At 35.7% G+C, this 15210-nt stretch overlaps 2 protein-coding genes across 3 annotated transcripts; both read left to right on the top strand.

Moving 5' to 3' along the window:
• The first annotated feature begins 1567 nt into the window (after positions 1 to 1567).
• Positions 1568 to 7268, top strand: LOC124838253 (ABC transporter B family member 11-like). The gene is made up of 13 exons (XM_047313810.2): positions 1568 to 1699; positions 1938 to 2268; positions 2377 to 2431; positions 2526 to 2701; positions 2810 to 3031; positions 3116 to 3354; positions 3490 to 4015; positions 4178 to 4451; positions 4558 to 5438; positions 5593 to 5859; positions 5990 to 6253; positions 6347 to 6637; positions 6745 to 7268. The coding sequence occupies exons 2-13, from the start codon at positions 2002 to 2004 to the stop codon at positions 7096 to 7098; spliced, it is 3816 nt and encodes a 1271-aa protein (XP_047169766.2). The 5' UTR covers positions 1568 to 1699; positions 1938 to 2001; the 3' UTR covers positions 7099 to 7268.
• Positions 7269 to 9633: 2365 nt separating this feature from the next.
• LOC124838254 (ABC transporter B family member 11-like) lies at positions 9634 to 15154 on the top strand. 2 transcript variants are annotated; one of them, XM_047313811.2, is made up of 12 exons: positions 9634 to 10014; positions 10134 to 10188; positions 10274 to 10449; positions 10547 to 10768; positions 10857 to 11095; positions 11208 to 11733; positions 11899 to 12172; positions 12266 to 13140; positions 13380 to 13646; positions 13808 to 14071; positions 14164 to 14457; positions 14594 to 15154. In XM_047313811.2, the coding sequence occupies exons 1-12, from the start codon at positions 9745 to 9747 to the stop codon at positions 14945 to 14947; spliced, it is 3816 nt and encodes a 1271-aa protein (XP_047169767.1). In that variant the 5' UTR covers positions 9634 to 9744; the 3' UTR covers positions 14948 to 15154. The 2 variants fall into 2 exon arrangements, with proteins under 2 accessions (XP_047169767.1, XP_087961513.1); XM_088105387.1 differs by having other exon boundaries at positions 9963 to 10014; positions 10134 to 10192.
• Positions 15155 to 15210: the final 56 nt, after the last annotated feature.

Raw genomic sequence — 15210 nt, 5'->3', positions numbered from 1 at the left:
ATTATATAATCTAAGTCTTTCTCATAATTAATTATGTGAGTAATATGACCCATAATTTACGTGTATTAAGTGAGACATAATGAATTATATATAAGATATAATCTATCGTGCACATACTTCACAAAAATGTATGCTTATATTTCAATTTTATTCAAATATTAATAATCAACGATTATTTTATTTATACAAATTAAGGTATAAAGAAACTATTATTACAATTGTTAAAATAATTTAATTACATTCTCATTTTACCTTTTAAAATTAGTCAAATTCAAATAAACTTTTCATTCATTTATGACGTATCTTTCCATTCTTTTACCAAATTTAAACAATCTCGTTTCATTCCCTTATTAAAATAGTAATTAAAGTAATATAAATATTTTATTCTTTTTTCTAATATTAGAGATCCTACATTGATTATCCTCACTTCATTTTTCTAATGTGTTGTAGTTGATCTTCTTAAACATTACATGGCGTTATCATAAATTTGACTAAATCAATAAAATTCATAACAGAAAATTAATTTCATGAATTAAGAAATTCCATCATCAACCAACTCATATATATGGTGACATAACATATGTATATTTTTTTAATTTTTAACTGTATAATTTATTGAGGAATCACTTATCTAATTGTTTCATGTATTTGCCAGGAAAGTGAGCAACATTGAAAACTCAGCTTATGAATAGAAAGTGGTCAAGGTTGGAAGCTTTTCCATTTTCCTTCTTCAATTATAAATATGATTTTAATCATTTACTGTAGAATTAAAGACACAGATACATTGTCTTTGACATTTCTGTCAACGTCTGGAATTACTTATTTTTATAGTTTATTATAATAATTAGAGTGTTTTTGATGGTTTGTCTGTTGTCTTCATTTAAAAAGTAGGAAAGAGAAGGAAACATGTGGGGAATAAATGCATTGTTTGGGCATCACGAAAAGTGCTTTCAATTTTTATTTATTTATTTATTTTTTATATTATTTTGATATTAATGTGAAGTAGGGATTGACTAATCTTTGTGTCCTCTGTCAAGAAACCAATCAGTGCTCTCTCTATATGCTTAATAAATATTAAATATTTGATATATGATATTTTTTATTATTTTTTAAAAATTAAACATTTTGATATAAATGCCCTTAGAACATTAGTTTTAGTATTTACATATATTAGTTTATTTGAAATAGGTACAGTAAAATATTGATGGTAGCTTTTTCAATATATTTTTTTCTGATGTTTTCTCTATCATTTATTTAGTTTTTTTCAAAAAATCACAAAGTGAATTTTTATATCAGTTTTATTTAAAATAGCAACCCAGATGATTAAGGGTGGCTACCATTTTTAATTAAGGAATCAAAGTTGCAAAACATCACGCAGAGTCATTAACATTTAATCAAACATTATAATATAAAAAATCAGAAAAAAATTAATTCGGGACTTTTAATAGAAGAAAAATTTGACTTGAATTACCGAGTTATCTTGGTGGCAAAGAAACTTCAAGATCTGAGACTCTTATTAGTTTGACCAACGCTTTTATTAAAGTTTGAACTCGTGAACTATATAAGGAGCTAACGGAGTTCAACTTCTGAAACACCATTTTATTTTTTAATTGTTTCTTTCGCTTATTCTTCTTTTGTTGCTTTCTACGGCTAGTTTTCTTTCCGGCTCACAAATTGCTTCAGCTTCTTCTCCAAAAAGGTTCATTTTTTCTTCTCTATAGTTCAGTAAACTGATGGAAAACCAAAAATGGTTATATGCTGAAATATGTCTGAAGTTTACAATGAGTGTGAACTTAAAAATTTGATACTGAACAGTCATCTTCTTCACAAACTCAATGCACACAAAATAAACCAGGAAACAAGAAAAAAGATAACTAGCATGAAGAAAGGCACTGTGTGTTGTGTGTTGCTAACTTGAATTAATGCATTTTCTGCAGCTGTTTTAGGCTTACAATCATTGGTAAAGAGGCTTGTAAGCAAAAGGAGTCTTTTTCTGTTGAAATGGAAGGGAATACCAGTTTGAACGAAGTTACTAGCAACAATCAAGAATCATCCAGGAAGTCTAAAGATGAACCCGTCAAAACAGTACCATTATACAAGCTTTTCTCATTTGCCGATTCTTTGGATCACTTGTTGATGTTGGTGGGCACTGTGGGCGCCGTGGGGAATGGAATCTCCATGCCCTTGATGACTTTGATATTTGGGAGCATGATCAATGCATTTGGGGGATCCAGTACCACGGCCGAAGTTGTTGATGAAGTTTCCGAGGTATTTTCTCATTGACCCATTTTACTATTACTACTCCATATTTGGGAAATAGTATCCTCAAAAGTTAACAGTTGGAATTTAACATTTGCAACGGATAATTCTGTTCAGGTGTCTCTGAAATTTGTATACTTGGCTGTGGGTACCTTTGCTGCATCACTTTTGCGTAAGTACATCGGATCGTACGCTATTATGATCTAACCAGTTAGATTGTTACAATTTGATCAACCGCTAACGAAACTTTGCTTGCTATGTACCAGAGTTGGCATGCTGGATGATCACGGGAGAAAGACAAGCTGCAAGAATTAGAGGCTTATACCTTCAAACAATTCTGAGGCAAGATGTAACCTTCTTTGATAAAGAGACTAACACTGGAGAGGTTATTGGAAGGATGTCAGGTGATACTGTTCTAATTCAAGATGCCATGGGTGAGAAGGTATTAACGAACCATCCTTTTCTTATTAGCTACAAAAAAAAAAAAAAACAGAAACAAAAGAGTTTTAGTTTAAGGTTATTTAATTGCTTTTCTCCCCTTTGATACCAGGTGGGACAGTTTATTCAGTTAATGGCAACTTTCATTGGAGGGTTTGTTGTATCGTTCATCAAGGGGTGGCTTCTAACTGTTGTCATGCTATCTAGTATTCCACTTCTTGTCTTGTCCGGGGCTCTGATGAGCCTGGTTATTACAAAAGCGTCATCCAGGGGACAAACTGCTTATTCCAAAGCTTCAAGTGTTGTAGAGCAGACAATTGGCTCTATCCGGACTGTAAGCACACAGGCTAAAACAAACTGTTCATTTTTCCTTTTTGTTATTGCTGACATATAAATCACCTTTATCTCTCTAATGCAGGTTGCATCATTCACTGGGGAGAGGCTAGCAATAGCTAAATACAATCAGTCCTTGATCAAGGCTTACGTCAATGGAGTGCACGAGGCAGTAGCTTCTGGTTTGGGTTTTGGGGTCCTATACTTTGTCTTTATATGCAGCTACGCTTTGGGCATTTGGTTTGGCGCGAAAATGATCATCGAGAAAGGATACACAGGAGGAGAGGTTGTGACTGTTATATTTGCTGTATTGACTGGCTCCATGTAAGTTGTGTGTTTCTTTTGGTTCTACTAATCTAGAATTTCAAAAACTTGATTATCTCCCGCTGTCTCTATCCAAGAACTCCGAGGATTAGACTTATAATATGTATTTCTGGCTAACTAAATTTCGATTCCCAGGTCTCTAGGGCAGGCATCTCCAAGCTTGAGTGCTTTTGCTGCAGGACAAGCTGCAGCCTTTAAGATGTTTGAAACAATTGAAAGGAAGCCATTAATCGATGCCTATGACACTAATGGTCGGAAGCTTGAAGACATTCGTGGCGACATAGAGCTTAGGGAAGTCTGCTTTAGTTATCCTACGAGACCTGATGAACTAATATTCAATGGATTTTCGCTTTCAATACCGAGTGGCACTACTGCAGCTTTGGTGGGACAAAGTGGGAGTGGGAAATCCACAGTTGTTAGTTTGATAGAGAGATTTTATGATCCACATTCCGGTGCAGTACTTATTGATGGTATCAATCTCAAAGAATTTCAACTGAAATGGATCAGACAGAAAATTGGCCTGGTCAGCCAGGAACCCGTTCTCTTTACTTGTAGCATTAAAGAGAATATTGCCTATGGCAAGGATGGAGCAACCGATGAAGAAATCAGAGCTGCCGCAGAACTTGCTAATGCTGCCAAATTTATAGACAAACTACCTCAGGTGAGTTCTCAAACCTCATTTGTTTGAAAGGTTTTCTTGCTTTCTTTGTCAGTAATATTTTTATCTTCATAGTGTACAAGACAAAATATAATTTTTTTTACTCCTATCTTTGTTAGAAAGGTCCTTTCACCTATGTAATTTTATATGATTTATGAATTTTAGGGACTAGATACAATGGTTGGTGAGCATGGAACTCAGCTCTCTGGGGGTCAAAAGCAGAGAGTGGCGATAGCAAGAGCGATTTTGAAAGACCCAAGAATCCTACTTCTGGACGAAGCTACAAGTGCCCTTGATGCTGAATCTGAGAGAATTGTACAAGAGGCATTGGACAGAATAATGATAAACAGAACAACTGTCATTGTTGCCCACCGTTTGAGTACTATAAGGAATGCGGATACCATTGCTGTTATCCATCAAGGAAAAATAGTTGAAAGAGGTAAACATATAATATAGTAATAGAATCTTTTCCATGACTTACCTTTTTTAGGAGGGTCCTGTTGTTTATATTCCTCCTTGCATGACTAAAAGTAAAACTTGATCAGGTTCACACGATGAGCTCACCAAGGATCCCGAAGGAGCCTATAGCCAGCTCATCAGACTACAAGAAATTAAGAAGTCAGAACAGAACGCAGAAGACAGAGAAAAACAAGAGAGTATATCGCAGTCTGGAAGACTTTCAAGTAAAAGGTCTTCTTTGTTGCGATCTATAAGCCTAGAGTCAATGGGAGTTGGAAACAGTGGTCGTCGTTCACTCTCAGCATCATTTGGTCTGCCCACATCTGCTGGCTTTATAGAACCAGTCGATGAGGGGTCTCAAGATCATCCTATAAAATCTTCTTCACCACCAGAAGTGCCTCTTCGTCGCCTGGGTTACCTAAACAAGCCAGAATTTCCAGTGTTACTGATGGGGACTGTAGCTGCAATGATAGCTGGAGCAATCTTACCTGTTTTTGGACTGTTACTCTCCAAAATGATAGATATTTTCTATGAACCACATGATGAACTTCGTAAAGATTCAAAAATTTGGGCATTAGTATTTGTTGCGGTCGGTGTGGTATCACTCCTGGTTTATCCAGCTAGATTCTACCTTTTTGGTGTTGCTGGTGGTAAGTTGATCCAGAGGATCCGGAAAGCATGTTTTGAGAAAGTAGTTCACATGGAGGTAAGTTGGTTTGATGAAGCTGAGAATTCGAGTGGAGCAGTTGGAGCAAGGCTCTCAACTGATGCAGCTTCCGTCAGAGCATTGGTTGGGGATGCACTTGGTTTGCTGGTTCAGAATATTGCCTCAGCAATAACTGGATTGGTAATTGCCTTTGAATCAAGCTGGCAGCTTGCTCTTATAATCCTTGCTATGGTGCCTCTACTTGGACTAAACGGATTTTTTCAAGTCAAGTTCTTGAAAGGATTCAGTGCAGATTCAAAGGTTTGTTCCTCGCTTCTTTAAACAATTTTGGCATTACGTTAATATAATTGGAAAATATATACTTTGTGTTAGAGCATGGATCAACCATGTTTCAAGCATATATGCTCAGTATGCATTTTGGACTTATGAATTTTGATATTCCATATGCCCACAGAGAATGTACGAGGAAGCAAGTCAAGTGGCGAATGATGCTGTGGGGAGTATAAGAACAGTTGCTTCTTTCTGTGCTGAAGAGAAGGTGATGGATTTATACCGGGGAAAATGTGAAGGGCCAATTAAGACGGGGATAAGGCAAGGGATAATCAGTGGAGTTAGCTTTGGAATATCATTCTTTGTGCTGTACGCAGTTTATGCAGCAAGTTTTTATGCCGGAGCTCGACTGGTAGAGGATGGCAAAACATCATTCACAGATGTTTTCCGGGTAAATGTCTCTCCCAACTTGTTCACGGTGTAAAATATTTTATCACTTTTCTCTACTTGTTGGCACCATTATTGCCAAGTGATTAATCACCAAGACTATAGGAATTGATGATTTTGTGTCCAATTTGCAGGTTTTTTTTGCTCTCAGTTTTGCAGCAATAGGAATCTCTCAATCTGGCTCTTTGGTTCCTGATTCAGCCAAAGCAAAAACTGCTGCTGCTTCCATATTTGCCATCATTGACCGAAAGTCACAAATAGACTCAAGTGATGACTCTGGAATAACATTGGAAGAAGTGAAGGGAGAGATTGAGCTTAAGCATGTCAGTTTCAAGTATCCTACAAGACCCGATGTTCAGATATTCAGAGATCTTAGTTTGACCATTCACAGCGGCAAGGTAACCTTCTAATTTAAACACTGTCTTCTTCACCACTCTAAATTGTTCTTCCTAAACCGATAGATTGACTGACTGTGCTGATAAAATAAACAGACAGTTGCACTGGTCGGAGAAAGCGGAAGTGGAAAATCAACAGTGGTGTCATTGTTACAAAGATTCTATGATCCAGACTCAGGTCACATTACACTGGACGGAAAGGAAATTCAAAGCATGCAAGTTAAATGGCTAAGACAGCAGATGGGTCTGGTGAGCCAAGAGCCTGTGCTGTTTAATGACACCATCCGAGCCAATATTGCATATGGCAAAGGAGACGCAACAGAGGCAGAAATCATAGCTGCAGCAGAATTGGCAAACGCCCACAAGTTCATAAGTAGTTTGCAGAAGGTAAATTGCAGTGTTCTATAGACTCTCTTTTGTTTAGTAATTTGTTAAGTATATTAAAAGTTGTGAATTAGTGGAAGTTATGTTGACAGCATATACTATAAATGCAGGGTTATGACACGGTGGTAGGTGAGAGAGGAGTTCAGTTATCTGGGGGACAAAAGCAGCGAGTGGCAATAGCACGAGCTATAGTAAAGAATCCAAAAATATTACTGCTAGATGAAGCCACAAGTGCACTTGATGCTGAGTCTGAGAAAGTGGTTCAGGATGCACTTGACCGTGTGATGGTGGACCGAACCACAATAGTAGTGGCTCATAGGTTATCCACTATTAAGGGTGCTGATTTAATCGCTGTGGTTAAGAATGGAGTGATAGCAGAGAAGGGAAAGCATGAAGCATTACTGAAGAAGGGTGGTGACTATGCTTCTTTAGTTGCATTGCACACAAATGCTTCTACTTCTTAGTCCCCTTCCAACCAAATTTTTGTCCTACTCTCTCATACCTTTATTTATATATGTCATAGTATGTAAGATAATTTCCTTTCATCTCTTTTTTTCTTCAGAAATTGTTCTTGTAACTCATTTATATCACTTTACATTAATATATCTTTCACAAAATTTGGTTTTCTAATTTACTATACAGAACCCGTGTGCTTGATAAAAAGTTAGATTCTAATTACATTCACACAACTTTAATTTTGAAGATTATTAATGCTAAAAATAATTGCATTATTCATGAGGTTTATTCAGTGATTGTGACTTTTCTAAAAACTTCTTCATCAATTCTCTAGAGATAAAGAGAGAGTTGAAAATTTATCTTTTGAAGAGATTTTGGATGAGATTGAAGTTTGGCTTTATTAAAAAAAAATTATAGTTTTGAAATTAATAATAAAAATTGTCATAAAATCACAACGTTATAAAATTATAAAATTACATTAAATTATAAAATTACAAGTGTAGAACAACATAACAATCATCTCATCTTACTTAATTACCACTTACATAACTCGATTAATTAAATGATATAGATTCAATTTTAAAATATAATGTTTTTGAATATCGAACAAATCATCAAAAGTTATCAAAGTAGACTTCAGATTTAATTAAAACTAAATATTTTGAATCATTTAGTTGCAGATAAAAGTCTTTTTCATCACTTGCTTCTATTTTCAAACAAACCTAATTTATGCATCATCTCACAATCTAAATACTCAAGTAATTCAAGGTTTGGTTTAGTTTTCTTTTCTGTGCGTGGAAATATATACAACTATCACTTATTTTCATTCCAACTCCAATAATGGCAATTTGGCAAATGTTTGACATTTTAATTCATTATATTATTATTCATTCACTTCATATTGTCCTCAGTTTTTCAAATGTCGTTCATTTTAATTAAAGAGATGTAGACAATATCGGTAGAAAGGGTCAAATACAAAGATGGAACAAAATTAAAACAAATGAGTTTAAATTTAATCAATAATTTTGCTTTTATATAGAAACGCAAAATTAATTGATTAAAAAAAACTTAAGTTAATTAACCAAAGGTTAAAAAAGGGTATTATATGTTTAATTTTGGATCGTCATTTGAAATATCAATTTAAACCTTTAAAATATTAAAATATTAAAATATTATAGTGTGATGATTTTAAAACTACCCCTGTTCTAAAAACTTTTTTTCTAGATTTTCACAGCATACAATTAAAGTCAACACTATTGCATTATTTAAAAATAACCAATATTTTTTAATATTAAAAACTAAAAGTAATGATTTTTAGTTAAGATTTATTTTATTTTAAAAACAAAATAAAAATTTATTATTGACTAAGCCAATTTAAAGGTTATTATTTTGGGTGTGAATGAGGTCAACTATTCAATTTCTTTGAGTTTTGTTCAATAAGTTGTATATTTACACTCTTTGCAGTAATGTATGAGTATAACTTTTCAAAAAGTTGGTCAAATGTGATTGATCATAGGTAAACAACTAAAGATGATCGATTAAAATTGATCGATCAAGAGTAATCGGCCAAATATGATTGATCAAGAATAATTAATCAAATGTGATTGATCATTGATATTCAATCAATAATGTGATTAGACTCTTTGATTGATAACTAACGGTTTGAGATTGATAAGATGAATATTAGATGTAATTATAACTTTTTTTTAAAATTATTTCTAATTACGTACATTAAATGTTTGTAAGTTAAGATTATATTGTATTAAATTTAAAATATTAAAATAAATTATTTTTCATACACCAAAACAAATCTATCTCAACTTTAAAGAATTAAAGATATATTCTTTCCTTCTCGAAGCACAATCTCTTACGTGTGTCTACCTTAGTTCACCAGTCCCTTTCACAGGGTAAGAGAAATGTATATATAATGTAATATTTAAAATTAGTATTTGACAGTGATTTGTATTTAAAAGAAATGATAAAATGTTTTTTAGTCAAAATGATGATGATGGACGATGAGACGTTTATTTTTTAAAGAAAATAAAATAATCATAATTTCAACACTATACAAATAGTTTGATTTCGTCCTTACAGCAGAAATATAATTTGTTAATCGGATTTGTTAACTTGCGGGGCAAGAAATTGCTGTTACTTTTTTTCCTTTTTTAATTAATTGGACGGGCTCAATCTCTTATTTAAAAAAAGTATAATTTTCAAAACAACATTAATTTTGGCCATTTGATAATGTCAGTAAAATTAGAATGTCAATAATTTAGAAGTTGGGAATTAAATTGAAATTTTGATATTGATACAGTAATGAAAACAAACCAATAGAGTAGGAAAAGAAAAAAAAAACAATATAATTATAAATTATAATATTGTTGATTCAAATTTCAAAGATTTTGAAAATATTTATCTACTGTTGTGTTGTGGGACTATCAAGTTGGAACTGGTTTTACATTAGTAGGAGCCTTTTGTTCCACTTTTCAACTATTTGGTTGTGCTGCATGCTACCATTAGTACAAAATGTCTTCAGGTTTTGGTTGAGCATGTTGTTTACTTCTTTTGGTTTTGAATGCATTCTGATCCCACTTTCTGGTTTTTAATATACTCTTTACAGTGATTACTAATCAGTAGTAGAGAAGTGTAAGAAGATGGCAGAGGATACTGACTTGAATGGAGATCCTAAAAGCAAGCAAGAGGCAAAGAAGAACGAGGCCAAAGATGAACCCGCCAAAACAGTACCCTTATACAAACTTTTCTCATTTGCTGATCCTTTGGATCATTTATTGATGTTTCTGGGAACTGTTGGTGCTTTTGGGAATGGAGTTTCCTTGCCCTTGATGACTCTGATATTCGGAAATATGATCAATGCATTTGGAGGTAACAGTAACACCAAAGAAGTCGTTGATGAAGTTTCCAAGGTAATTCCCCATAATCCCTTTTACTAATCCCTTTTACACTACACAGCACCTGTTTACTATAGCAATGGTAGTAACAACATTCTCAGACTTAATGCATCGCAACAAATTGCTGTGTTCAGGTGTCTCTGAAATTTGTATACTTGGCTATCGGCACCTTTTTTGCGTCACTTTTGCGTGAGTATGTCATATTATCTGTTAATCTAACTGGTTAGTATGATTCATTATGACCCGAAATGAAACCTTGTTTGCTACGTACCAGAGTTGACTTGTTGGATGATCACTGGTGAGAGACAAGCCGCAAGAATTAGAGGCTTATACCTTCAAACTATTTTGAGGCAAGATGTCACCTTCTTTGACAAGGAAACAAGAACGGGAGAGGTTGTTGGAAGGATGTCAGGTGATACTGTTCTTATTCAAGATGCCATGGGTGAAAAGGTATTAATTTTAACGAACCACCTTATAAGTCTTAAACCATTTTGTCGTTTAAGGTAAACTTTGTTTCTTCATTGCTTTTCCCTACCTGCGATTTCAGGTGGGACAGTTCTTGCAGTTCATGGCAACTTTCGTTGGAGGTTTTGTAATAGCATTCATCAGGGGATGGCTTCTAGCCGTCGTCATGCTATCTAGTATTCCACCTCTAGCTTTCTGTGGTGCTATGGTAGGCCTGGTTATTTCAAAAGCATCATCCAGGGGACAACAAGCTTATTCTAAAGCAGCAAGTGTAGTGGAGCAGACAATCGGTTCTATCAGAACTGTATGCACCCTGATAAAAACAGAGCCCCTGTTTTTTTTTTTTTTTGATGTTGCTGAATATGTAATTGACTTCCATTTATCCATTACAGGTTGCTTCATTCACTGGGGAGAAGCAAGCTATAGTTAATTATAATCAGTCCTTAGTCAAAGCTTACAAGGCTGGACTGCAAGAGGCACTAGCTTCTGGTTTTGGGTTTGGTGCTCTCTACTTTGTTTTTACCTGCAGTTACGGTTTGGCTATATGGTTTGGTGCAAAAATGATAATAGAGAAAGGATATACAGGAGGACAGGTTGTGACAGTAATGATGGCTGTTTTGACTGGCTCCATGTAAGTTGTGTGTGTTTCTCTTTCTGAGTGTGAGCCTATAATTTATAAAATTGATTCCCTTCCCCAATTAGATGGTATGACAAGATAATTATAATCTCCTTTCCAATCCTAGGTCTCTGGGACAGGCATCTCCAAGCTTGAGCGCTTTTGCTGCTGGAAAAGCTGCTGCCTTTAAGATGTTTGAAACAATTAAGAGGAATCCAGAAATTGATGCTTATGACACTACGGGTCAGCAGCTTGATGACGTTCGTGGAGATATAGAGCTTAGGGAGGTTTGCTTTAGTTATCCTACAAGACCAGATGAACTGATATTCAATGGATTTTCTCTTTCAATACCACGTGGCACTACAACAGCTTTGGTAGGGGAAAGTGGGAGTGGGAAATCCACAGTTGTTAGTTTGATAGAGAGATTTTATGATCCACAGTCAGGTGAAGTTCTCATTGACAGTATCAACCTTAAAGAATTTCAACTGAAGTGGATCAGACAGAAAATAGGCCTAGTTAGCCAGGAACCTGTTCTCTTTACTTGCAGTATTAAAGAGAATATTGCCTATGGCAAGGATGGTGCAACTGATGAGGAAATCAGAGCTGCAGCAGAAGTAGCCAATGCTGCCAAATTTATAGATAAACTTCCTCAGGTCAACCCTTTAATGTCCTTTTAAATGTAAAATATGCACAGTAATAAACATTTTGAAATTTTCGCTTCCTTTATCAGGATCATCTTTTTCTGCATAGTATTTTGACTTAAGTAAGAAAATTCATATTCATCTAACTTTGGTAATGTTGTATGACTATAAACGCAGGGGCTAGACACAATGGTTGGTGAGCATGGAACTCAACTATCTGGGGGTCAAAAGCAAAGAGTTGCAATAGCAAGATCAATTTTGAAAGACCCAAGAATCCTACTTTTGGATGAAGCTACCAGTGCCCTTGATGCTGAATCTGAGAAAATTGTGCAGGAGGCATTGGACAGAATAATGATAAACCGAACAACTGTCATTGTAGCCCACCGCTTAAGTACTATAAGGAATGCGGATACCATTGCTGTTATTCATCATGGAAAAATAGTTGAAAGAGGTAGACAGAGCATGCTGTAATAGAGATCTAATTTTTCCATGTCTCAATTCTCAAATGTTTATATACTTTAGTGATATATTTTTCCTTGATCAGGTTCCCATGCTGAGCTCACCAAAGATCCTAACGGAGCCTATAGCCAGCTCATTAGATTGCAAGAAATTAAAGGATCAGAAAAAAAAGCTGAAAATGACAGAGACAAGCTAGAAAGTATAGTGCATTCTGGAAGACAATCAAGTCAAAGATCTTTCTTAAGATCTATAAGCCAACGGTCATCAGGAGTTGGAAGCAGTCGTCATAGCTCATTCTCAGCAGCACATGGTGTGCCAGTATCAGTTGGCTTCTTGGAGCCTGCAAGAGGAGAACCTCAAGCACCTCCTTCAACTTCACCACAGGAAGTGCCATTATATCGCCTGGCTTATTTAAACAAGCCAGAGATTCTAGTCTTACTGGCAGGGACTCTAGCTTCAGCAGTAAATGGAGTTATACTACCCATTATTGCAATCTTTATCTCCAAAATGATAAGTATTTTCTATGAGCCACATGATGAACTTCGTAAAGATTCAAAACTCTGGGCATTGCTATTTGTTGCACTTGGTCTGGTATCATTTACCATGATGCCATGTAGATTCTACCTTTTTGGTGTTGCTGGAGGTAAGCTGATCAAAAGGATTCGGAAAATGTGTTTTGAGAAAGTTGTTCACATGGAAGTAAGCTGGTTTGATGAAGCTGAACATTCAAGTGGAGCAATTGGAGCAAGGCTCTCTTCTGATGCAGCTGCTGTTCGAGCTTTGGTTGGAGATGCACTTGGTTTGCTGGTTCAAAATCTTGCTACAGCTGTCGGCAGTTTGGTAATTGCTTTTCAAGCAAGTTGGCACCTTGCTTTTATAGTGCTTGCTTTGGCACCGCTATTAGCACTAAATGGATACGCGCAATTTAAGTTCTTGAAAGGATTCAGCGCAGACGCAAAGGTTTGTTTTTTACTTCCACTAATCTATCAACTTAAATTGTGATTTAGAAAATATCCATGTTTCAACTTCAGAGGGATTTGGACCCATTTCTTTGTACTTTTCATTTTCGTTTTTGGTACCACACTGAGAAGAGTGAAAAAATTAATGCATGAACATCAGAACATGGATCAAAAGTGTGACAACAAGCACGTGCTCTTAATGTGCTTTTGATCTATATTAATATTCTATTTACCTAACAGAAACTGTATGAGGAAGCAAGTCAAGTGGCAAATGATGCTGTAGGCAGTATAAGAACAGTTGCTTCTTTTTGTGCTGAAAAGAGGGTGATGGAATTATACCAGGAAAAATGTGAAGGACCGATTAAGGCGGGCATAAGGCGAGGGGTAATAAGTGGAATCAGTTACGGGGCATCATTCTTCATGCTTTACGCAGTTTATGCATGCAGTTTCTATGCTGGAGCTCGACTAGTAGAGGATGGAAAATCAACATTCTCAGATGTTTTCCGTGTAAGTTGCTCTTCTAACTCGTTCACTAAGTCAAAATGTTCAGCACTTTTCTTCATGTCATCACAATGTCTGCTAGGCTATTGTTCACTGAGATAGGATAGTTCTGGGTACAATGTTTCGATGTTTTTCTTGTACTAACGTTATTGATTCCTGATTTCCAGGTATTTTTTGCATTCAGCATGGCAGCTATGGGAATCTCTCAATCTGGCTCTTTGGTACCCGATTCAACTAACTCAAAAAGTGCTGCCGCTTCTGTATTTGCTATTCTTGATCGAAAGTCACAAATTGACGCAAGTGATGACTCTGGATTGACGTTGGAAGAAGTGAAAGGAGAAATTGAGTTTAAAAATGTTAGTTTCAAGTATCCTACGAGACCTGATGTTCAAATATTCAGAGATCTTTGCTTGACTATTACTAGCGGCAAGGTAACTCTTAACTGTGCATCCAATCTGATAGATTAGGTTGATTGTTCTTCTTAAACTATTAGATTAACTGACTATACTGATAAAATAAACAGACAGTTGCACTGGTTGGGGAAAGTGGAAGTGGAAAATCAACAGTGATCTCATTGTTGCTGAGGTTTTACGATCCAGACTCAGGTCACATTACACTGGATGGAAAAGAAATAAAAAGCATGCAAATTAAATGGCTAAGACAGCAGATGGGTCTGGTGAGCCAAGAGCCTGTGCTGTTTAATGATACCATCCGAGCCAATATTGCATATGGCAAAGGAGGGGATGCAACAGAGGCAGAAGTTATAGCTGCAGCAGAACTGGCAAATGCTCACAACTTCACCAGTAGTTTGCAGGAGGTAAATTACGGTGTCCTATAAACTCACGTCTCTTAAAGACTATTGCAACCATATGCACAAAATACTAGTTTTTAACACACCGTACGATGTCATGAACAACGTATGCATTGGTCTTAGCAATATATTGTATGTGCAGGGTTATGACACAATAGTAGGGGAAAGAGGAATTCAGCTATCTGGAGGGCAGAAACAACGGGTGGCAATAGCACGAGCAATAGTGAAGAATCCAAAAATATTACTACTGGATGAGGCGACTAGTGCACTTGATGCAGAGTCTGAAAAAGTGGTTCAGGATGCACTAGAGCGTGTTATGGTGAACCGAACCACGGTAGTAGTGGCTCATAGGCTATCTACTATAAAGGGTGCAGATTTAATTGCAGTAGTAAAAAATGGTGTGATAGCAGAGAAGGGAAAACACGAAGCACTACTGAGGAAGGAAGGTGATTATGCTTCCTTGGTTGCATTGCATACAAGTGCTTCTACATCTTAGTGCCCTAACCCTATACAGTTCTAGGCTGATTATATCTCAGCAAAGTTTACTTGCTCGGCATTTTTGTGCTTCTCCATGATGTATCAAGTTTACATGTCACTCTTGTGGCTTTATTTAGGTGTAGTATGCTGTCTGTTTTTGAATTTTTCCTGGACTTTTATTGGTTTTCGTAACACATCTGTATTATATTTATGTCACTTTTTTTCATTATAAACATCTTCCACAAACCTGAGTTTGATGTTAAAAAAAAAGAAGTTGATATT

The sequence above is a fragment of the Vigna umbellata genome, chromosome 1, assembly GCF_029865625.1.
Source record: "Vigna umbellata cultivar VRB3 chromosome 1, Vumbellata_1.0, whole genome shotgun sequence".
NCBI classification, from domain to species: domain Eukaryota; kingdom Viridiplantae; phylum Streptophyta; class Magnoliopsida; order Fabales; family Fabaceae; genus Vigna; species Vigna umbellata.
The sequence above is the reverse complement of the archived record's forward strand: the minus strand, read 5'-3'. Positions and strand labels throughout refer to the sequence as shown.